The following is a 26,027-nucleotide window of genomic DNA, read 5'->3' as shown; positions in this document are numbered from 1 at the left end:
TTTTTTCTGCTGGACAGCAATCACAATGGAGAGTGGAGAGCTTCCTGCATTTTGATACACTTTTATGCACAAATTCACAGCTGAAATACCTTTAAGCCTATGACAATTCAAAATATGTCAAAAATATAATGAAAAGTATGTTGTTGTATGTCAATGTGCATTTTTAAGTAGGTATATGGTCATCCTGGAGCTTTCCTAAGGCCATGACACACCAACCTGATTATCGGCCGTTTGACAGTCTGGCGAGGTCAGTGACTCGAGTCTGTTCGGTGTGTTCCGTGCCGTCATCAGCCAGAGGAGCCGTCGGCCTTTGGGCTGATTTGACTTGTTGAATCGGAAGGCGGGCAGTCGGACTCAATGACCGATCTGATTGGTGGAGTGCTAACCCGGAAATGATGAGCAGGATGAGCGTGACTAGAGTCTTTAAAATCGGACGAAAATCTTTTAAACTGACCTTTGTCGATCTGAAATGAAGACAGATTCAGCAACTGCACGGCCTATTCTTTGCTTAAAATGTTTTCAGAAACACGTTTCGGCGAACTATTTTCATAAAATATGAGCTCGTATTCCGAACAAGCCGCCATTATGGTTTGGCTTAGAAATTCTGGAGAAACCAGACCCACGTGACGTGTTCGTCCAATCAGCTGCCGGTTTTCATTTTTTGGGAGACAATACAGATTAGCGCCGCCTGCTGTTATGGCGACGTGTTACGTCTCGCACACGCGCAGAACATACGCTCAAGTCGGCGTCGCTTCGGTGCATCCTGAGGCACTTTTTTTACCAACTCGGGGAGACTGCCTTTTCTGCCAAAGGTCGGCTGTCGGGTTGGTGGGTCAGAGCCTTTAGTGAGTATACTGCGTATACCTGCATATCACGTAGACTTCGCCACTGCCTACACACAGAGTATGCCAGGCAGACACACAGCTGACAACGTGGCTGTGGACTTGTGTCGGTTGTGCAAGCTGTTCCAGTAAGTGGCAGCACGTGTCCACAATAATGCACACAACATCATGGCTGTGCGACTGGTACAAGTCCGCAGCTGACCATGTAATGCGGAAAGTATGTTCGAGCCTCCCGGACGGGTGAACTGGGACTCCGTTGCCTGCTTGTCGGTTAACCGTTAATGATCATTTAACAAGGCTCAATGGTGTTTTAAGCCCCCAACATCGACTTCAAGGCAGCGCTGCGACCGTCAACTTCAAGGCACCTAATCCTAACCTTAACCCTAACCATTGCCTAATCCTAGCTTAAAACACCAAACACTGTTAACAAGGGTTGGCTAAGTTCTCTCTGTTGCGGTCAGCAGCTATTTCAGTGCAAATCATCGCAAATGGCAAAGCGCTACTCTATTTCCCCATCACCACAAGTCTTCACAGATTCTTCAGCTCCATCAGCCTCATCAGAACCATCAGAAACCATCACCAGGGTCTGGACTCCATGGGGGGGGATTTCGATCACGCCCATTGATCACAATTCTCCCTGTAGGCGCCAAAGACTTTATGCCAAGACAAATATCACATATCATCAGTTATATTAAACATTATATTTAACATTCATCTTAACATCATTCTCTTGTCTCTGCTGATTGAAATAGGGGCTTTAAGATTATAGAATATTCTTAAAATGTCAAGTTTGTCAGTTAGGTATGAGAACCTTGAATCTTAATGTGAGAATCAATGGTGGTATCAATGGTTCTCTTCCGACTACACCTTGGATAAAAAAAATAAAAAATAAATAAATAAATTCTTGAACCTGCACTTTCATATGTCTTTGTAGCTTTGCTTATTTAAAGCTAATGCACTTGCACTTACTACTTGTTGTCTGGAGTTTGAACCTTCACAGTTTAAAGTACTTAATTGTGAGTCGCTTTGGATAAAAGTGTCAGCTAAATGACATGTAATGTAATGTAATGTAATGGTTCCTTACACGATACTGCTCTTTAACTGCCCTCAAATGTAATTCTTCATTTCAAGTTAAACACATGACAGACTATGTTCAGTGGGAGAGTAGCCGTTTCTTTAAAGAGCTGCTGTATGTAGAGTGTTGGACGCATGTTGAATTTAACATTAATGAAAGAATAAATAGTGATGGACTTATAATCCTTTAGTACTTGGCGTTCTCTATTAATAATAAATAGCTGCTACTTGTTTTTTGACCACTTGGGGGCAGTGAAGGCTGCAAACACAAGTTGATATGGCAAACAACTGCTTATTTCCACACCCAGCAGCCTTGGAGCAACATTATCACTCATTTGGAGTGGTTGTCTCTGTCCAACTGACCAACTTACTAAGTCCAACAATCACTCCCCTTTTAGCTCCGTTTTGCTCTCCGCCAACTCCTGAAGGAAATCTTTGGCTCTTTAGCTGCTAGATGCTCCGCTATGTTCCCTAGCTTGTTGCAAACTGTGTCTGTCTGCCGTTTGGAGCTGGGCAGGAAGCCTATGGTGGCTTTATCAGAGCTTTTTGCTGAACATAGCTGCCTGCTGTGGCTATAAACAACACTGATGAAAGCAGTGTGAGTGAACCAGAACAGTAAGGCTGGGAAACCAAAACCATGAGCTAAAACATGCCGAAACATTTCTTAGATCTGAGAAGAACATCACTATGAGATATTCTCATTACATAACTCTCATTACATAACTCGCTGGTAATATAAAAAATTATTTAATTTAAAGCTGATTTATGAAATTCACAACCTTTAAAGATTAGTTATTATACATGTCTGAGGGGAAGACAGACTGATCACCCCTTCTCAATGGAACAAAGCAATATTTCAGTAGGGCTGTAACAATTATTATATAATTGTCTAATCATAATTTTTTTTTTACATAATTGCAGTTTCTTTGTTTAACCACAATTAATTGCTAACATTAGCTAAGGTCCTAAGGGGTACGACTGTTGATTGTAATTGTTGATTTTGTTTAGATATGCCAAATTGTAATTATATAAGTGATTATTGTGCGGACTGTTGAGCTAAAGCTATGATAGCGGAGGCTGTCACTTGTTGCCATAGCAACTCCAAACATCCTGGGCTGTAGCTGTCTCAAGCTAGAGAAATTGAACATGCTCGGGTCGCCCCGTTGGGCAAAACGTTACATTATCTGGATCACATAACAGTGCTATAACCAAAAGATGTATCCAGGGATTCACTCAAAACTTTCATTTGTTTAACCCTCTGAGGACAAAAGACGCACCGGCGAGTCCAAGCGATGTTTGGCAACACTCATATTCAAAGAGCGCTATTAAAAAAATTCATTTTAGGCATTTATTTACTATTGTATTCATATATTACACTTTTGTGAAACCAAGACTTTTGTAAACCCATTTCAAGCACCAAAATTTTTTTGCGTAAGTTTGTTTTCACAGGAGATTTGAGAAATTTAAAAAAAGTGAACATCAACTTTTCAGCTTTAAGGCCAAATTATCTCTTTACACATTGCTTGCTTTTGGGCCTCAACTTAGAGAAAGCTGAGTTTGTTCTGAACATTTTAATATGAAACACATGGGGATCAGGTTATATACAAATACCCTTAAAGCGCCCATATTATGCTCATTTTCAGGTTCATAACTGTATTTTAAGGTTGTACCAGAATAGGTTTACATGGTTTAATTTTCAAAAAACACCATATTTTTGTTGTACTGCACAGCTCTCTCTCACTGCTGCAGATCCTCTTTTAACCTGGTTTCTGTTTTAGCTACAGAGTGAGACCTCTTTTCATCTTCTTCTTCACTACTATCTTTGATTGCACTCGCACATGCTCAGTAGCTCAGATGTAGAACATGTCAGCTAGCTAACTCTAGAGACAGTAAAAGAAAGCCTGTTTCTACAACTTCAGTCAGTTACAAGGCAGGATTAGCTGAGAGACTTCTAAACCAGGGTGCACATGTAAGTAGTTCTTTTGTAGATTATGGTGCATCTCTGTGTGTTGTAGTAGTGCTTTGCTATTGAGAACGACGTAGCATGCTAGCGTTAGCATTAGCGTTAGTCATGCACGCGTACGAGCATAACGGTTGTGGTTTAGCTCATTTCGGACTGTGACGTCACAGTCCGAGCCGATTTTGACCAGCTCACCAGGAGACTGAAGGCAGGACACATTCAGAAACCGTATCTCTCTCAAAACAGCATGGATGGATTTTTTTCAAAGTTTGTATGTGTGTGGAAGCACCAGAGACACAAAAGAACACCCCAAATACCAGAAAAAGTGTTTTTTTCATAATATGGGCACTTTAAAAAAGGTGAATTTAAAAAGATATGTAAAAATGCCCTTAGACCTCAGAGGGTTTAAAAAAGTAATACATATTTTTAAAAGTGACTGAACGAGACAATTATATTGTTGATCGCAATTATTTCTGAGACAATAAATTGCACAGCAACATTTGGAATTGTTACAGCTCTATATTTCAGTTTAACCAATAACACTGCTGCTCATTGTCAGGTAGTCCACAACGAGATACACGATAATCACAGGTGACACAAAGAGTCTTGTCCTGTCACCTATTCAGTGCTAATGGAGCAGCAGGAGATTATAGATGTGAGTCACAGATTACAGTTCTGCCTCACTTGGTTTGGGTAACTGTTCTTTATCTAGAAAAATATTGGATAAATATATCATGTGGCACAACTGAGATGTTAAACTTTCAGATATTATTGCACACAGCTAAATTGTAAGTGACAGACCTCAACCTTCACCTTATTGTCGGACATATTTCTGCTTCTTCTCAAACTATCAAGTTAACCCGATATTGTTCTGCAATTTTTGGTGGCTTCAAATTGGATCATGTTGATATTCACAAACAAGTTGACATTTTCTATTTGTCCTATAGTCACGAGTTGAGATTAAAAATGCACTGAGTGGGGCCGTTGGAGAAAGCCCTCCTACAAGCGAAGAGCAAGAAGGTACAAGTGAAAAATCAAAGCTAGGGTTCGGGAGGCGCTGGAGAAGGTGGGTAAAGATCTCGTTGATGAGAAAGCTGAGGATCAGAGGGTGCTCAAATAACAGACCAGCTAGGAGACACTCTCCTGAGTAAGAGAAATGAGGCTCAGAAACAGCTGGAGAGACTTGACTTCAGCTCTGAAGCACGGTGAGGCGGAGCTGAAGATCGATTGTCCGCACAAACAGGAGGAGAAGATCTCGCTCCACAGGGCCACAGAGGAGGTCAAACTAACTCTGCAGGAGACAGAACTGGGCTGGGAAAAGGAGCAAAGCAGCATCAAGTCCAGGCGGGATGATCTGGAGACAAATAGTCCAAGAGGAAAAGTTGGATAGCCAAGCTCTTTCAATGCCTGGTCTCAGCAGTGGAAGACCAGTGGTACTATTTCACCTCCAACATCCTGTGGCAGGAGGATCTCTCTCTCTCTCTGAATTGTCCTCCGGAGGTTTCATCTCATTAATATTATATGTATTGTTTGTTTATTACCTTCGCCAAGGACGTTATGTTTTTTGGCTTGGTTTGTCTGTTGTTTTGTTGGCTCAAATTTCATGAAACTTGCTGGAAGGGTGAAGCATGGTCCAAGGGAGAACCCACTACACCATGGACTTGATCTTATCACAGGGCGGATAGACACATTTTTCTTCAAGGGCAATATTAACTATTGGTGTGGCGTGACTTTTCCACTAGGTGGGGCTACGGCTTTATAGTTAGCTCTGTGTACTTTTGGCCGTCTTTGTTATGTTTGCATCTGCGACCCAGGATGCTACAAACAGACACCCAGCAGCGACATTTAGATGGTGAGTTTCAGTTTGTGGCTTAACAAAATATTGACTTGATTAGGCATTCCACAGTCTTGTCTTACAGTTCAATAAATACATCAACATGACAGCATGACTTTGCGTAAACATACACTCCACTTTCTAAAGCCAAGTGGCGTGTTATCTGTACACATTTTGAGCTATCCGCGTGTATGTCTACGGCGTATACAGCGGACGGGTTGGGTTTAGTAAAATAAGAACGGGACGGTTGGGTTTAGGAAACGTGACACGCGGGACACGATCCCCGGTCTCCTGGGTGAAAGTTCTGTATTGTTTGACCCATCCACCACCCCAACCAACGTCCCTATGCAGATTTTCGGGCTTTCATACTACTCGCTTCCGTATTCGCTCTTAATGCTACGTCATCTCCTTATTGAGAATCGTGATGTGATCACGAAACATGCTTCCCATTGAAATACATTAGTTTAAAACACGTGTGAAATTTCGCTGGAAAAAACTGAACAGAAGTTCTTTTCTCAGGAGAACTTGGTGTAAATTGACATCCAATCGCAAGGTAATGTAAGTCAATGGAGGCCAAACGGCTTTGATAAACACGCTAAAAAGCGATTATGTGTCTTGATAACACGCCTACAGTGTGTAAAACTACATGTTTCATCTACTGTATAAACTTATGTATCTACAAACTTTTGATTGAGCTCCTGAGGTCAACAAAAGTTTACAGAACATAGTCAAGTCAGTTTCCGCCAATTCAATCTGATGCTGTTCTAACTTCCTTTTCTACAATGTCGATCTTATCTTTATCATATGTGAAAGGAATCTTTGGGCTGGCTTTATTCTTAACTATTTACAGAAGTCATATATATATATACACATACATACATACATACATACATACATACATACATACATACATACATACACACAAAAACACACACAAAAGGATTATTAGGAACACCATACTAATACTGTTTGACCCTATCCTATAAATATGGGACAACATTTATAAAGAATGCTTCCAGCACCTTGTTGAATCAATGACAAGGCAGTTCTGAAGGCAAAAGGGATCCCCCACACCATTACACCACTACCAGCCTGCCCAGTGGTAACAAGGCATGACGGATCCATGTTCTCATTCTGTTTACACCAAATTCTGACTCTACCATCTGAATGTCTCAACAGAAATCGAGATTCATCAGACCCGGGAACATTTTTACAGTCTTCAACGGTCCAATTTTGGTGAGCTCGTGCAAATTGTAGCCTCATTTTCCTATTTTTAGTGGAGATGAGTGGTACCCGGTGGGGTCTTCTGCTGGTGTAGCCCATCCGCCTCAAGGTTGTTCATGTTGTGGCTTCACAAATGCTTTACCGCATACCTCGGTTGTAACGAGTGGTTATATGAGTCAAAGTTGATCTTCTATCAGCTTGAATCACTAGGCCCATTCTCCTCTGAACTCTAGCATCAACAAGGCATTTTGGCCCCCAGGACTGCAGCATCCTGGATGTTTTTCCTTTTTCAGACCATTCTTTGTAAACCCTAGAAATGGTTGTGTGTGAAAATCCCAGTAACTGAGCAGATTGGGAAATACTCAGCCCAGCCCATCTGGCACCAACAACCATGCCACGCTCAAAGTTGTTTAGATCACCTTTCTTTCCCATTCTGACATTCAGTTTGGAGTTCAGGAGATTGTCTAGACCTGGACCACACCCCTAAATGCATTGAAGCAGAAGCCATGTGATTGGTTGATTAGATAATTTCATTAATGTGAAATTTAACAGGTGTTCTAATAATCCTTTAGGTGAGTGTATATATATAAAAAATACACACATATACATACATACATACATACATACATACACACACACATCATTTTGATTCTCTAAACCATTTTGTTGTGTGCAAATGACTTGGTGGCTAAGAGATAGACGACGAAAGTGAGTCCTACAGTACTTTCAAGATCAGTGACTACGTTTACATGCACATAATATTCAGGTTTTTGTACTTATTCCGAAAAAGACGATATTCCGACTAAGCTGTTTACATGGCTAATGAAAATGAATATTCCACAAATATTCCCGTTTACATGTAGCCATGCAAATCTTTTCAAAGTCCAGTGGTGGAGGACTTGTTGGACCGTGCAAACACAGCAAACCTTCTTTCATTCCTTCTTGAAAAGGTTGGCGTAGTGATGTGTGCGCATGTCCAAAAACCTGTTGATATCCAAGACTTTGATAATGTTTAAAAGTAGCTGTGTTTCTCCTTCTTATCGGGTGTGCAGCCTTGCAAACTGTTGGCTGAATGGTTTGTTTAATACCGTCATATCCCACATGTCTTAATCAGAAAATGCTACATTCGGAAAAAAACCTCTAGCTCACCCAGTAAGAGCGTTCGCCCCATGTTGGCCGAGTCCTGCAGCAGCACAGGGTTTGAATCCGACCTGCTGCCCTTTGCTGCGTGTCATCCCCCATCTCTCTCCCCCTTTCATGTCTATCCACTTTCAAAATAAGGGAAAAAAAGTGTTGGCGTTGCATAGTTTGTCCACCAGAGACCCTACAACGTCCCTGCTGACAACACTCTTTTTTTTTCTTCTTTTGTTATTGTTTTTTTTTTTTTTTTTTTCAAGGACTTTTTTCATTAAATTAAATTTTATTTATCAGAACTTTAATATATTTTGATGTTCCTCTGTTCTGTTGTGACAATAAAACAAACAACAATAACTGCATTATCATATTATTTTAGTGAGGACTAAAATAACTACAAATAACTAATGTTAGGGAAATCTGTTTCTGGATTTTCTTTTTTTTAATATATATATATATATATATATATATATATATATATAAATAAAATCGGCCGATATATCGTAATATCGGATTTTTAAAATCACCAAATATTTGTTAAAAATCCTTTATCGGTCGGGCTTTATCACCTACACCTGGCTCTTATTTTGATGTCATATCTAGACTAAATTATAGTCACAGTATAAAAAAATCTTCAGTCAGCAGCTGAACTTTGTAACCTGTTCTTATACTCACTGTTAGATAATCGGGCATCTAAATTTAGAGTGAGTGTTCAGGCCCGTTGCATTGTGTCTGACTGATGGGGACAGCTGAAGCACAGAGGTGTCAGGACATTGTACAGCAGCCTGGAGAAACAGTAGGACAAAAAGCTCCTTCCTTCCAGATCTCAGCTTGCCTACAGGGCTTCCAAACAGCCCAGTGGCAAGGGGACTGTCAAATAATGTCTTTAATGTCCTTCTTTGACTAAGTGCATTAATGAGGCTGAAGAGGGACCTAAACGTTGAGGTTGATTGATGGATTGCTAACCTTGTACCTTTACTGGCCTTCAAGCGAGGTGACAGGAAAATAAATGCTGCCATGGCAACCTTTATAGAAGGTACATTAAACATTCACTCATTATAATACAACTAGGGCTAAAAATTAATTTCATTATTGATAATGCGTCAATTATTCACTGATTAGTTGTTTGGTCTATAAAATGTCAGAAAATGGTGAAGGATGGTTGCCAAATCGTTCTGTCAGTTGTCACGGTGACTCGGTGAAACGCCTGCAGGCACGAAAGAGTGGGTCTCGTTGTCGCCTGGGCTGTCTACTCGTTTGGAGAAATTCGCTAGCATGTCTGCGGCTAACGTAGTGATGGCTAATGTGAACACACTCTAAAGCTGCTTACACACCAACCAGACGGCCGACCGTGGACAGAAAAGCCAGTCGTAATGATCAGTCTCCCCGTCTTGGTCCAAAAAGTGCCAAAGAACACACCAAAGAGATGAGACAAGAGAAGACGTAATACATCTCTATAACAGCAGGCGGCGCTGATCTGTATTGTTGCCCAAGAAATGAAAACCGGCAGCTGATTGGACGAACGCGTCACATGGGTTTGTTTTCTCCGGAAATTCAAAGCCAGACTGTCATGGCGGCCGTTCAGAATACGATCTCATATTGTACTAAAATAGTTCACTGAAACGTGTTTCTGAAAACATTTTAAGCGAGAAATAGGCCGTGCAGTTGCTGAATCTGTCTTCATTTCAGCTCAACAAAAGGTCAGTTTAAAAGATTTTTGTCAAATTTTCAGAGACTCTAGTCACCTAATTCCGCTCGTCATTTCCGGATGAGTCCCGACTGCCCTGCCGGTGACTGAACACGTCAGGTCGGCCAAAATGAACGCCGACAGCCCCCCAGACTGACGACGGCACAGGACACACCGAACAGATTCAAGTCACTGACCTCGCCAGACTGTCCAACGGCCGATAATCTCCTTGGTGTGTCAGCACCTTAATATGGAGGAATTAATCGACCGGGTCTTGGAGAAGCAGCTAAGTATGCTTAAGTCAGTGATCTACAGCGCAGTGAAGGAAGTGCTGGCCGAAATGAATGCCTCACAGCAACACATCCGGGCAGAACCTGAGAAGCAGGAAAGCATGGTATGTGAGCCGGACCAGTCTGACACTCAAGATCCAGCAGGTTCGGCTGCCTGAAGAGATACAACACGAGCTGGCACTGCACGCTGAATGCAACTCGGATTCGTTCATCTGCTGCGCTGCCCTTGGAACGACCCGCGGGGGGAGAGAGTTCACCTTTGCCGCAGCTGTGGAGCCCGGTGTTTTCTGGCTGGAATTACAAGAGGAGGAAGACGCGTGGACCCTCCCGGAGAGCAACCGTGGGACTTTGATTCGATACCGGGGGGCCGCGACTGGAGGACTCCGCGCCTGTGGACTAACGGGGCCACTGTACCGAGTTTGACTGGAGGACGCTGTGTGTAAGTTTTGAAACCAACTGTTGGAGGGACACCTAAATCAGACTGTAAGGAATGATGAATGCTGGCTACTCAGTCTACAATCCATATTTTTGAGGACACTTAAATCGGGCTGAAAAAAAGGGAACATGACGAATCCTGAGGATGCGCTATGTAAGTTTCGTAACTAAGCTTTAAAGGGACACTTTAAACCAGACTGAAAATACATGACAAATACTGGTTGGTAATCTAAAGGATACTGTATGTAAGTTTTGGAGGCAAGCTTTAATGGGACACTTAACCAGACTGAAAATACATGATAAATGCTGGCTGGTCAGTTTACAGTTTAGGGGCTAGATTTACTAACACTAGCGCAGTTTGCGCTGCGTCCGTTTATGCGAGTTCGGTAATAGCGCACGCTATGCTTCCACAGTTTGCGTAGTATTTATCAACCCTGACACCCATCAGGCAATCAGCGTCTTTCTCCGCCCACTACACCGTAAATTGCGCTGGTGCTATGATATGGCTGAGTGCAGACTGCGATATTCCCACTGCTGATGCTAGGACTATTTGAAATGATCCTGATGCCAATATTTGTAATGTAGCGAGGAGTTTAACAACTGGTGGAATGGGATGTGAACGCTGAGTGGGAGATTCAATTTCATCTTTGATTTCTTCCAGTAACTCTAATATCGCACGGCTGCTTGATCTGTAACGCTAAATGATGTTGTGTTCACTGACAAAGTGTGATTCTTCTGTTAAAAATATTTTCAGCCTCGCCTATGTCTTCGTCTTGCTCAAATTACTGTTGCCATTTCACCAGCGGCACAAAGGTCTAGAGAAGCTTCGATTGCGGCTGGTTTAAAGAGGCGGGAGAATTTCCCCCAGAATAGAGGCGCTCTTACTGACAGTCTTTGTAAATACCACGGAATATATAATTAGGTGCACTTTGCCTTATCCTCCCACCTTTTTGGGTGGAACTCCCACTTTCCCCACGACCCCTCCCACGAACGCATATTGAAAGCGCAACTTGTCTCTTCTCGCTCATGTGGCAGACAATCTGCGATTTTACCCAAGCGCGCCCTGTTTGTAAATAGCCCGCATCGGTTACGTCCGTCTTTGCGACCAATTAGCGCCTGGAAACGGCTTGATAAATCTAGCCCTAGGTTTGTTAAAAATTAAGCTAGACTGAAAGAACATGAGGGATACGGTCTGTTCAGCTCATAGTCTGCTTATTGCTCCAACTAGATTGGTCTGTTTCTCACACAGCTTAGTCCAAAAATAGTTTGAAGGTGTTTATAGTATTGTTCATGTTTAACATAAGAATTCACTAGACCTGTTTCAATTAACCTGTGACTTAAGACAGGAGGTGTAGTTTTTAGCTGGAGTTTTGCGCAAACTGCATTTGATGTGGTCACGCATCTTACAAATAGGGGAGGGGGGTCTGTCCCGCATTGATTATATTTTGTGCTCCAGTGAGCGCAAGGCAATGTTCCACACGATAGCAATAGAACCAGCAATTCTGTCTGATCACAATGCGCTGATAACCACATTCCCTTGTGATATGTTAGGAAAAAGATCTAGGAGATGGCAATTTAACAATTCCCTTCTCCAAAACACCGCTTTTGATACAGAGTTTAGAGCCAAGCTGGCGGAGTTTATATCAATCAATACTGAGTCAGTTTCAGATCCGGCGTACATTTGGCAAGCCACTAAAGGATTTATTAGAGATTTCACATCTTCCTTTAGGTCTTCCTGCGGTCAATTTGAAGAAAAAGAGAGAGGTAAGGATTGCGGAGTTGGAAGAATGTTGTAAATCGTTAGAACAGTCTCTAAAGACGTGTTTTTCTTACAGGGATACTTTTTTACCGATTTAGCATTAAGCTTTGTATCAGAAGAAACACGGTAGTATTTTTGAATGACCGTGCTTCCCTCCCTCATGTCCCCCTGAGACGAGAAATATCTGTATTGTTGGTCTGGAAAAAATCTTCCGATGACGTAAAACGATTTTTTTGCCCAGAGTCACTGTACTACAGCCATCACTAGGAGCAACTTACGCATGTTTTCAACCAGCCCATAGGGGGTTGGACTGTCGCCTTTTTCCGAGGATTGCTGAGTCAAAAATGAGAGTCAGCCATCTTGAATCCTCGCTTACTGGCTTCTCAGCAGATAGATACATTTATTCATCTCGAAGGAAATTTTAGAACAACAATTACTACTACTACTAAAAAACTACCGCACACATGTACCACTGGGATACATTGGTACAGATCGGAAAATATGCAGGAAACTTTATTACAGACGGAATGCTCGACACACTACGCGAGTTTCGCCCGCCTGTTATGGAGACCAGCGGTGTTGGTTTTGCGTCAAAAGGAGCCAGTTGAGGTGGTTCGGGCATCTAGTAAGGATGCCCCCTGGGCGCCTCCCTAGGGAGGTGTTCCAGGCACGTCCAGCTGGGAGGAGGCCTCGGGGAAGACCCAGGACTAGGTGGAGGGATTATATCTCCAACCTGGCCTGGGAACGCCTCGGGATCCCCCAGTCGGAGCTGGTTAATGTGGCTCGGGAAAGGGAAGTTTGGGGTCCCCTGCTGGAGCTGCTCCCCCCACGACCCGACACCGGATAAGCGGACGAAGATGGATGGATGGATCTTTCCAACGGTGAAATATCCCTTTAATCTACACATACTCTTTTTGTCACAAATGAAGCAGAGCTAAATGATTTGCTAAGAAGGAGAGCCAAATTCATAATGCACAGAGTGAGGCAAAATTACTATTTTAATGGTTGCAAACCAAGTAAATTGCTTGCTCTGAAATTAAAACAAAGCGAATCCAGAGCTGCCATCAACAGCATCCGCACAGACAGAGGATTTCAACGAATCCTAAAGATATCACCGCCACATTCCAATCCTTTTATTCAAAGTTGTATGAATCCTCCTGCAATCCGGATCCGCAGTGCCAAAAGTTCCTAAAAGAGCTAAACCTGCCTCTTCTTGACCCAGAGGAGGCAGAACAACATGGTCAACCTATAACGTTAGAGGAACTGAAATCAGCATTAAAAACAGATAATAAAGAGAAAACACTGGGGTTGGACGGAATTCCATCACAACTTCTGCTTTGACATACTAGGACCTACCATCTTACAAACTTTAACCTCGGCCATAGAGAGGGGCACGTTTCATCAACAAACTAACACTGCACTAATTTCGGTCATACACAAAAAGGGCAAAGATCCTACGGAGGTCTCAAACTAAAGGCCCATCAGCCTCATTGGGTCGGATATTAAAGTGATTTCACCCTAGGGTCCTTTGCACCATGACCTCGAGCCAAACACCCCCCCAGAAGCTTTTTTCACCTGGGTCGAACATTGGGAGAGTTAGCGTAGAGTAGCGTTATCAGCTGAATAGCTTAACGCAGGGGCTAATGGACCCACGTTTGTATCTCGTAAATGACCCCACTAATAATGCCCGAAATTATACCAAACGTCTACACTAGTACATATAGGTTATGCATTCATAAAACGATGGATTGGAAAGTTTGTAAGTACACCAGAAGTGTATGTAAATAACTTGCCTGCTGGCTTCTGCTCTCTACTGTTGTTGTTGCTGCTGTAAGACGAGTGCTTAGGGCCGTCGAGAAATTACAACACCGAAAAGAGATGCAACAAAAATATTTTTTTATTTAACTTTTTTTTTTTAAGTAAGTGCTGTAGTATAACTAGCAGGAGACAAGTAATAATTGAGGTAAGTTTGGAGACATTACCTTATTTAATCATTAAATTAATAAATATTTTTGTTGTATCTCTTTTCGGTGTAGTAATTTGTAGATGGCCCTAAGCACTCGTCTAACTGCAGGTAGCAGCAGCAGCAGCAGCAACAGAGAGCAGAAGAGAGCAGGCAAGTGTTCATAAACTTCTGGTATACTTACAAACTTTCCAATCCATCGTTTTATGAGTGCATAACCTATTTGTACTAGTGTAGAAGTTTGGTATAATTTCGGGCATGATTAGTGGGGTCATTTACGAGATACAAACGTGGGTCCATTAGCCCCTGCGCTAAGCTATTCAGCTGATAACGCTACTCTACGCTAACTCTCCCAATGTTAGACCCAGGTGAAAAAAGCTTCTGGGGGGTGTTTGGCTCGAGCAGAGGACCCTAGGGTGAAATTACTCCGAACCATCACTTTAAGCTTTATTCCAAAGTCTGGGCACTATGCCTAGAACGCTTTATTGAGAAGCCAGTCCACCCAGACCAATCAGGGTTTATACCAAAGCGTCAAGCTGCAGACAATATACGCAGATTATTCCATGTAATAGAAGAAGCCAAAAACCTTCCAACAACGGCATCAGTTTTATCACTGGACGCGGAAAAGGCTTTTGACCGCCTAGAGTGGAACTATTTGTGGCAAGTAATGGAGAGGCTTGGTTTGGGAGCCAAATTCATTGACATGGTACACACTTTATATGCGAATCCCACAGCCATAGTCTCAACCATTCTCACACACTCGCAACTCAACAACTCAATATCATTATTTGCAGATGATGTTTTGCTGTACATCTCTGACCTTGAGGACTCAGTCCTAAGATCTTTAACGAATTTGGCTCAACCTCCGGCTATAATAAATCTCATCTTTTTCTGTTGAACAATGGACAGGTGACATCGGCTATAAGTGATACAATACCAATCCAAAGCAAAATTACATATTTGGGCATCCCCATTCACACATAGCTACAGCGAGTTGTCCAGGACAACTATGAAACTATACTAAGTAGTGTTCAAAGAGATCTGGCCAATTGATCTGCGCTGCCGGCATCGCTACGGTCCAGGATTGCTGTCTTTAAAATGAACATAGTTTCTCGGATGAATTTCTAAAGTACAATGATCACCTTACCCCCACCAATAAATGTCTGGAAGAAACGTGATACCGTAATTCGGCAGTATATTTGGAATAATAAAACAACCTAGGCTAAAACACTCTATCCTGCAACGTACCACAAACACGAGAGGCCTGGCCCTCCTCAACCTTAAAGTGTACCACAGAGCTTTTCAGCTATGGGCCCTCAGAGTGTGGATGGACCCCTCATCTACAGTCCCATGGAGAGAAATAGAGCAAAACCGCACTGGAAGTCTAAGTCTGCAAGACCTCGCCTTTACAGGTGTGTATCCAAAAAAAAGTGTATGCTAGCCTATGGCCCCACTACCACTAGGGCTGCTCCCTCTTAGTCAATTAGTCGACTAATCGGTCGTTTTGGTCTTAGTCAACTAATCAACAATTTCTTTATTCGTTTAGTCATGTTTTATGCTTTTTTCATGCTGAATGACTTATTTCCAAGAAACGTACGATCACATCTCTGGTAAACACAAGAATTAAGGGTTGACATTTGACCTAATAGAAATCACCGTGAAACCTACTTTGATTACTTTCATTAAGGCGGTTATTTGTTGTATTACACGTTTTCTGAAATGTTGTGTTCAAATGCAAAGGAGGCATTATCTTATTCAATATATGCATCCTTTTGCATGACTCTTTGCGGAGAAACTCAGATTTACAAATCTGTCGATTAAATCAACTAATCGATTAGTCGAGTGTTAGTTGACTAAGAATTTCTTCAATCGAACACAGCCCTAATTACCACCAACACATTGACCAACTTTAAACAGGTGGAGGAGCAACTACGCTACACCAATAAGTGGCATATGAACACCCCAATTTGGCACAACATGCACTTAATGTCTGGTAACAAACCTTTTGTTTATAACCAGTGGAGTGACAGAGGTATTTATACTCTATACCAGCTATTCAATGATGAAGCTATGTTAAGTTCTGAAAACCTGAGAGCTTTGAGGTCCCTAGGACATCCTTCTTCCTTTATCTTCACTTAAGATCAGCCCTAAAATGTTATGGAGTACCATGGGGAAACAGTCTTGAGATGCACCCAATCCCAAAACCCAATTGATGCAAGTATCCATAGCAGAACTCCCCATAGGAAAGAAATGGGAGCGAGAGCTGAGCCCGGAGGGGAACGTAATTAATTGGGAGACAGTTTGGGACAACATTTCCCATTGTTCCAAGAACCCAAATCACCAGCAGATCCACTTCAACATATGTCATACGACATATTGGACACCTCAGAAGAGATAAGTCTCCAAAGCCATTCCTACTCCCTATTGCACGTTCTGTCAACCTGAACAAACTGGAACTTTCCTGCACATGGACTGGGAGTGTGAACAGGTGCATGAGTTTTAGAATAAATCAACATCAATAATATCTGATGTGATAGGATGTCGAATTCCTACTGACCCGATTGTTTTGTTACTTAATGACGACTCTAAATTACACCTACTTGGGAGACAGAAGAAAATTTGGCTAGCTGGATCAACCGCGACCAAGAAAATGATAGCTCAGCGCTGGCCCCCCCCCACTCGCTTTGAATAAAACAGTGGTTGGTGTATTTTCAGGGTTGTTGTTCTTGTTCCATTGTGTTTCTGTTCTGTATGTTCAAAAATATAAAAAAACAATACAAATTTGATCTTTGTGAAGAAGAAATGGTGAAGGATGTGGATCAGGGTTTCTCAAAGCCCAAGATGACGTCCTCAAATGTCTTGTTTTATCCACAACTCAAAGATATTCAGTTTACTGTGCCAGAGGAGTGGAGAAGTGAAGATTGTTTATCAAAATAGTTGGAGATTAATTAAAAAGTTGACAACTAATCGATTAACCTAAATCGATTCATCTTTGCAGCTCTACACGTCATTTCAGAAAATGTGATCCAATAATTCTAATAATTCCAATTAACTAAGGAATGGTAAGTTGCTTTTTTCCCACTTTTCTTTAATTCATGTTTTTTCTCTCGTTGCTTTTCAGTCAGAGCACATGCATCGGTAGTCATCACTTCAAAGCCAATAATCAGTTTTGCTTTAAATATATTGCATCACCATCCCAAGCATAAGACTCCGACTTATTGCTGTATATTCACTTTGAAATGAGTTGTGATGACAAAAAAATAAACAACTTTTTGCCTTAATAAGCAGCAGCCCCAATGCTCCCTACTTTCATTTGGTCCAATTTAGGAGATGCGTGGCGCCACAAGCTGCAAAATCCTAGCAGCACTTCCTGCAGACTTGCGCAACAGGAAGGGTAAATAATGAAGCATGTCAACAGAAAACTGCTCACTGGGGCTGTAACCTGCAGCATTGACAGTTGTTTTCACATTCAATCTGAAACTAGCATCCTGAAGAAATAAAATAAGAGCTGCCTACAAACCCGGAATAACTCATTAGAATGGGGAGGCCTGCAAAATCTTTTTAACATTGCATAAGGCCTGTATCTGGTGTGAACCAAAGTTCAACAAAGATGTGGGCAGCCTTGAGCCATGACATGGTGAAATCTAAAGAATCAGTTTGTGTGGTCATAGGCCTCTTTCTGATAAGCCGGCTGAATTCTCAGCTCTGTGCAGCCCAGCGAGGGGGCTCAGCGTGACGCCGCAGCCTGAGAAAGCTCTTGATTTCTACGCCTGTGTTCACGGTGTAGTGTTTGGGCTCTGGGCCTTATGGACAACACGGGCTTATCAAGAATTAACCTTCACACAGCAGTGCTCCTATATGTAAAATAATTTATGTGCAACTTTCATCAGCGTGACAGGTGTCTGAGACACGTCTAGGGCTCTGCGAAGCCCTGCAATCCCAAGCTGTTTCTGGGATGGAACGGACACGCTCATTTCTCTGCAAGACTAGAGCCCTGCTCACATGCTGCAAATACAAAGCAGGTGGTCCCTCTTCTGTCACATTGTAGACAAGATCTGACACGCTAATGAAAATGGAATGAACTATATGGCCCCTAAGCAAATTTTAGGGCTAGTTTTGCGGACGACCCAACAATGATTACATTTACATGATGCACCTAATATTCCGGGTTTTGCCCTTATTCAGAAAAAGACAATATTCCGACTGACCTGTTTGCATGGCTAATGAAAATGAATAATCCACTAATATTCCTGTTTACATGCAGATGTTTTCCACTGGTGGCGGACTTGTTGGACCGTGTGAACACAGCCTCCCTCTTTCATTGCTTCAACCACCTTTTACAAAATGTCGGCGTTGCAATGTTTGCACATATCCAACAACCTGTTGATATCCAAGTCTTTCGTAATGTGCGTTTCTCCTTTTGACCAGAGATGTGGTCTTTTCTTTTGGGCATGTATCTCTACCGCAGCCGTGCAAATTGTTGGCTAGTTGGTTTGTGTACCACAACCATAGCAACACAATGGAGCTGACAGTAAAGTGTGATTAATGGTTGTGCGGAGGCTCCACGCAGAGCTTTCACTGTAGCCTACGTAAGTGGCCTGAAGTCTATACTTGTACGTTGGTGTGTGCGTCGATCTCTTAGCAGGGCCGGTGTGTGTGTGTGTGTGTGTGTGTGTGTGTGTGTGTGTGTGTGTGTGTGTGTGTGTGTGTTGTGTGTGTGCATGGTAGAGTGAGTGAGATGTTGATTTGCTTCAGAGAGAGTAGCAACTCAAGAGTCATAGTGAGAGAAACAAAATGTCGCCCCTGTTCTTTCTGACCACGGTGGGAAATCTGGAGCAGGAAAAGTAAACCCTCTCCTTGATTTCATGTTTATGAAGGAGAACCTGGAAACAAGTCGGGGGAAATGCAACGCTGCCCAGCCATGGCCAAGCGACGTGCGTCGCCGCGACGTGTAGTTAAATTTTTCAAGAGCCTACCTATGTACCTACATACGTACCCACGGCGTAGATCTAATGCAGAAGCATAAATCACGCTTAAGCCGTAAACCCAGTGAGAGCGTGCGCCCCATGTAGGCAGAGTCCTTTGCAGCAGCCCGGGTTCGAATCCGACCTGCGGCACTTTGCTGCGTGTCATCCCCTCTCTCTCTCCCCACTTTCCTGTCTATCCACTGTCACTATCTAATAAAGGAAAAGCCCCCCATGCAAACTGACTGCAGTAAAAACCCTGATTGAGATGCATATACAGAAAGCGCTGTATACATATCCAGAGAATGCTTCTAAAACCAGAGTAATACCGGCATATCCCACATGCCTTAATCGGAAAATACTACATTATATTCAGAAAACGGCCTTATTTGGAATATCCAAACAGAATATGCTGTTTTCATGACCCATATCAAATTCAGAATATTGTCATATTTGTAATAACAGTGGAATTTTTAGTATTAGTGTGCATGTAACTAAGCAGATACTGTAGCAATGTGAGCTGTAGATCATAATATCACAGTCTGCATGTAAGTAAAGAAAACATTAAACGTGTTTTTTTTCAAAGAAATCCAGCAGGTTAGGCTAATGAAATGGGAGGTGAGGAACTAAGCTAAATACACAACAGTCATTGTGTGATAAATGTGGCCTGGTTCAAAAAAAGACAATGTTGTGCACATCCATGTAGTTGCTGGTGCAGGACAAAAAAAGTAAATGTTCAAATAGGGTAAAATCCGCATAACAGTTAAATGCTCCGAAAAAATATATATTTAATTAATGCAGAACCAGGCACACGACGTTTCGGCCCAAAATGTGGCCTTCCTCAGGTGTTCTGCACTATTAAATATATTTTTTTCGGAGCATTTAACTGTTGCGCGGACTTTACCTCATTTGAGAAATATGGCCTCCCATCCAGAAATGAGCCTACAGGATCCTCTCAAAGAAAAATAAATGATTATGAAATCAACATTGCGTCATTATTAACTGGAACATTTTGTTGCTATTCAGTCATTATGCAATTATATATAGTTTTTTAAGGGCACCTTTGCTTCAATTTAGTCCAGTCTGTTTATCAGGTTAAAACCAGAACTCAGGCAATTAAAAAGACACATGGACCAAAACCATGAACATGAAATGAAGTTAAAAAAAAACTGCACAGCCTATTGACAGATAGTGTCTGTTTACTTTGAGAGATTAGTGTAGACACAAGGGCAATGCATTTACCACTGAAGGACACATGTCCGGTCTTTTCAGGTCTCTGTAAGGTGCTGCGCTTATTTCCATTTTTAAAATGTGTTTCAGTGTTCTCAATAAGCAGATATTCACTCTATAATTTCCTGTAAATAGTCCCAGTATTATGTTGGTGAGAAAAGTGACAGGGAATAAACAGGCCTAAGGGTCGCTGAGTTGACTAATTAGCAAAACAGATGTTTATGAACTTCAAGTTCAGTTAATTAAACTTGATTCTAATAAAAGGTTGTGTATGTTTTGTCTCTCCTGGGTGCTATATTTAAAACATCATCATAGCATGTGGCTATGTTTTGGTGAGCCAAAAGCTCTGTACAGCTCTCAGAATCATGTTACAAGGAGCTACAAATGTAAATGACCGATCTGAACCAGAGCTGGGCGATACGGAGAAAATCAAATATCACCATCATTGTGACCAAATACATCGATATTACATTGCATATCATTTCGCTGATGCTTTTATCCAAAACGACTTCCAATTAAAGGACAATTCCGGCGCAAAATGAACCTAGGGGTTAATAACATGTGTACCGAGTCGACCGTTCTCTGGGACATGTTCTGAGGCTAATCGAATGCGTCTCTAGCTTTAAACAACCTACCGCAAAACCGGTGGTTAGCTGCTAACGCTAGCTTTCGGGGCACTCGGTAAATCACTATTTCTATACCACTAACAAGGCTCAAAATAGCACCACAAAGCCAAAAAGGCACATAAGCAGCATTTATGAGGAACGCATAACAAACAAAGCTGAGAAAATTATTAGTGACCCATCCCATCCATTACACGGCAAATTTGAACTCCTACCCTCAGGGAGGCATTTTAGGCCCTGTTCACACGAATACGCTCGCGGGTGAAAACGACAAAATATTTTATCAGATGTGCCTTTCGTTTAGACGGCAACGGCGTTTTTGGGGCTTAAAAACGCAAAAAAGTGAAACCACCCTCCAGAGTGGAAATCTTAAAAACGCTCCACCGTCGTGTTCCCGTCTAAAGGGTAAAAACGCACTGTGCGAGTGTGTGTATGTGTTTTCTTTGTGTGTGTGTGTGCCGTGTGTGTGTGCCGTGTGTGTGTGCCGCATGTGTGCGCCGCATGTGTGCGCGTGTGTGTCTATGTGTGCATTGTTTGGAGCAATAACTCTGGACAAAATTTTGTTGTTCGCTTCGCGCTACTAGGGAGAGGAGAGGGAGAGAGGAGGAGGAGAAGAGGGAGACAAGTAGAAGGAAGGTTCTACGCAGACGCACGGACTTGGTGGATCGCATTTCACACACTTTTGCGTCACCATATGCACGCAGATGCCCCCCCCCATAACGCTCGTCGAAACGCGGAATAAAAAGTGAGAACGCAGCGCCACTTTTGCATTTTCTCTTCAGATCGTTTCCGTCTAAACACAGCCTTAGGGTGCCAACAGCAAATAGCAACATCTTTAAGAAATCCTTCGTCCCCAGTGCTGTGAAGGTGCTAAATAACACTGGGAACCGTAGTTAAGAATGGAATGTAGGGCGAGGCAGACACTCCCGGGTTGCAGGTTTTATGCACAGCAAGCATTTTTAGTAGGCTATATTTTATTTACTTTTATAACTGTAACCTTTGTAATGCCCCTTTTCATGAAATGTATTGTCTGTTTTGTCCGTCTTGCCGTCTTGGCTATGTACTGTTTGTAATGTCTTGTCCCTCTTGTATTCTTGGTGAAACCGAAGACAACTTTTCACATCTGCGAATAAAGTTTTTCGTATTCATATCATATAACATCATAGAAAGAGACTCAAGAAGATGACAATCAATCAGTCTGGACACACCCACACAGTCCTGGGAAGAGGGCCAATCAGCCAGATTAAAACGCCGTTTTACAGTCGCCGTAGCAGAGCTGGAGCGCGCCAATGTGACGTCAAAATGACGTAGATGTCACGCCAGGATTTTAAGTGTGTGACCAGAGAGCGCGCACCACTCTTTTTTTTTTTCAGCGCCGCACGACAAAAGCAGAAACAGGAAGCCTGAACGAGCTCGAGGGTAACGTGATGCCAGGACTCTCAGAGTGACTGCAGGTCTCTCTGGTAAACTTACTGGGTTAAGACGGGTTCTTTTATAGTGAATGAAAGGCTTGATCCCACCAAGTAGGTCATCCAATCAAATCGAAGCATTGACATCAATGCTGCTGCCAGTTCTGCCGTTGTTTACCTTTTTTATTCTTCTTCTAGTCTGTAGAAATAGCGCCACCTCTGTTCAGGAGAAGACTGCAGCTAGTGTCGCGACCACCACGTGTGAGTATAAACAGTTACGGCGCTCCCGTGACGTCACACTGGCACTCGACAGGTCGGCTACGACGACTGTAAAAGGCCCTAACTCAACACACCTGTGGGGGGGGGGGTTCAGGGCCTTTAGCCAAACTACAAAGAGCCACATGAAGGTGCAACTAAGTTTTTTTTGTTTGTTTTTTATTGCAGTGATATTGTAGGGTTGACTATAGGTGCTCACAAAATATTTACACATTGAGATTTTAGATAAATAATCATTAGTAATGTGAATATAATGACTAAGTGGGTAAAGGCAAATAACTGATTACGAAGTTCAGAAAATGACATCACTTTACTGTAATGCAGCCTTTAAAACCAGGAAAATACAACACTTCTGTCACTTTATCATATTGCGATGTTACGATATTCAAAATTTGAGACGATATGTAGCCTCATACATCGATATCGATTTAATATCGATATATTGCCCAGCCCTAATCTGAATGCAAAGTATAAAAATTTGTATGACATCAGGTACTTTATAGTCCAAGAAATGTTTTGATCTCAAAAAGGTTATTATCTGAAGTAGGACTCTGGTCCATTCAGACCCTGGCCGGCTCTCACGGACAATAAAAACGAGGCGGTTATATTATTTATCAGAACTTTCCGCTCTGGTATGAGCATTACTGGCATTTATATACGACGCAATTAGGAAGATGCATCATGGAAAAATGTATAGTCTGCTCATAAAATCTTGGGAGTCTACTTCTACATGTAGTTTGATACCATCAACCTTCACACTTTGGCAACTGCACACATTTTTTTTGAGAATTTGTGCTGGACATAATCCCACATTAATAAATGCACAAGGCCACAAACACTGCACAATCACTAGTAGCACACACATTCAGCTACTTAAGACTTCCACCCTAATAATTAATTTGTATGGAGGCCAAATCGAGGCTGAAGGGGAAAATCATGCAGCATTATGAGTGCAGCATAAAGTAAATTAATGTCTGAGAGGTTATTTGTGTTGCAGAGCCTTTCCCACTGCAAAACACACACACACACACACACACACACACACACACACACACACACACACACAAACCAATCAGCTACTGTAGCCTACGGTATGTGCTCCGAGTTGGAAGCGTCCAACTCTGGATTTCAATCCAATTTTAAAAACACATTTTAGGATAACTGATGCCTCGATAACAACCAGACACAATGGGAAGGAAAACTCATTATTATGAGGACCAATGGGCCTGCAGAAAGCAACAGCTGTTGTGATGCTGCTGGACCACCAGAGCGATGCTCTAAAACAGAGATCTTCAACAGGGGGTCCTCAGAGTTACTGCTGGGGGGTGATAGGGTTACTGGCCCACAGTTAAGTTAGTCACTAAGATAGCCATCCATGGGGTGCCTGGATAGCTCACCTGGTTGAGCGTGTGTCCTATGTACAAGGGCTCAGTCCTTGCCGCAGCGGGCGCAGGTTCAATTCTGACCTGTGGCCCTTTGCTGCATGTCATTCCCCCTTTCACATCCTCAGCTGTCCTGTGTAATAAAAGGCCTAAAATGCCCAAAAATGTTTCTTAAAAAAAAAATAAAATAAAAGATAGCCATTCACAGATACAGTTCATCCTAAGGATTCACTGTGCCACATGTATGTTTAACAATAAAACATGGGTATACGTGCAGTTTAGTGTCCCAAATGATGAGGGTCTTATTTGAGACAGGTTAGGATTAGGGTAGCACTGGTGGTTTAGCAGGTTCATAATTAATTAAGGACATTGTATGGGGAATTTGGGAAACTAAACTGCAGTATACCTAAAACATGATTTATGAAATCATGCCAACAATAAGTATTATAACAGCTTAGTATTATGAAAAAAAGCTATGTATAACGGCTTTGGGCTGCCTTATTGTAGGCCCAGTTTAATATGCAATTTAATTTTATACAATGTACTAGGGGGTCCCTGCTCCGTCTCTCTTTCAGTTAAGGGGTCCTTGGCTTAAAACCCGTTGTCCCCCGCTTTAAAACACACAAAGTGTGACTGAGGCGAGGATTTGACAGCATTTCACCCCAAAACAATACCGCCCCCCCCCCCTCACCCGACTACTCAACGTGGACGTCACCACCTGACTGCAAAACACACACAAGCCGACTCATGAACTGTCAAACACGGGAAGTTGAGAGAGAAACGCCGCTCTATCTGTGCGACCTCTGCCCACACATGTCCCATGTCGAACCTGAACACAGAGGGCAACGGGTCTGGTGTGTTGCAAACATCGCTTTTTATCGGTTTTATCCGTGTTTTTATTTCAAGACACGAACGCCAGCGTGAACGCGGCTTCCGCTCGCTTCCTCGGGGACTCGTTTTTGGCGACAAGCCGTGCACAAAAGCGTCGTTTAAGCCGTGTTTTTACCTCCTCTTGAAGTCCCTCTCGTAGGTTTTGAGGTTAGGGTCCATTTGGAGAAGGCATCTGAACTCAGGAATTGCAACAGTATCCTCTCGGTCTGCCATGGTTTCTCCAGACGAAACCAATCGAGCACCGACTACTTCTAACTGCCAGATGAACAGAGGAGAGCAATGTCAGGCTCATGTGTGCGACTTTTTTAGCATCCGGAGAAAAACAGCGAATCAGACTGCTTTTTCTGGCAAGCCCGTCCCATCCCAGCACGCTCTGTTTTCCCAGCGGGTCAGAGATAAGCGAGCCAGGCCGTGCTGGGATACAGCGTGATACAGTGCAACTTTAAGATGACAGTATCAGGCGCGTCAGAGGAAGATGACTCGGATGTGTGTACATGTGCAGCTTTGTAGGCTAATACATGCAAGGGCATGGAAAATGTCCATGTCTCTGGTGCTCAACATTGGCCTTGAAGGATTGTCACTTTTGCCGACATATCTCAACAAATACCGACCATATTATCAGTGCAGTTTGTCTGAATATTCATTGTGATCACGGATTATTTCTAAGGATGTTGCTGACCCACCCCCATGGCCTTTATTTTAGCAACAGTAGTTGTCAGGTCGAACTAACATGTGATCATAGACTGTAAAAATACAGTCAGTGTGAAGGATATCGACAACAACCAGTGGTGGAAGAAGTAGGCTACTACTCAGATATTTTACTTGAGTAAAAGTAGCAATAGCACAGTGTAGAAATAATGTCACCAGTAAAAGCCCAGCATTCAAAATATGACCTAAAAGTAGCCTTCAACAGTATTAGCATCAAGAATATAGCCTATATTTGAAGTATCAACAATTAAAGTTAGCTACTCATTATGTGGAATGGCCCATTTCAGTATAATGTATATTACTGGGTTTAGATTATTGTTGCATTCATATATGTAGGCTCCA

At 42.4% G+C, this 26,027-nt stretch overlaps 1 protein-coding gene across 1 annotated transcript in view; it reads right to left on the bottom strand.

The window, feature by feature from the left end:
• Positions 1-25,335, bottom strand: part of gbe1b (glucan (1,4-alpha-), branching enzyme 1b) — a 152,745-nt gene extending 127,410 nt beyond the window's left edge. The window contains exon 1 of the mRNA XM_039821897.1: positions 25,093-25,335. Within this exon, the coding sequence (XP_039677831.1) occupies positions 25,093-25,190 (98 nt within the window). The 5' untranslated portion in view covers positions 25,191-25,335. The remainder of the gene's footprint in view (positions 1-25,092) is intronic.
• Between the last annotated feature and the right edge of the window lie 692 nt (positions 25,336-26,027).

The sequence above is a fragment of the Perca fluviatilis genome, chromosome 2, assembly GCF_010015445.1.
Source record: "Perca fluviatilis chromosome 2, GENO_Pfluv_1.0, whole genome shotgun sequence".
NCBI lineage: Eukaryota > Metazoa > Chordata > Actinopteri > Perciformes > Percidae > Perca > Perca fluviatilis.
Note: the sequence above shows the minus strand (reverse complement) of the source record. Positions and strands in the feature narration are given on the sequence as shown.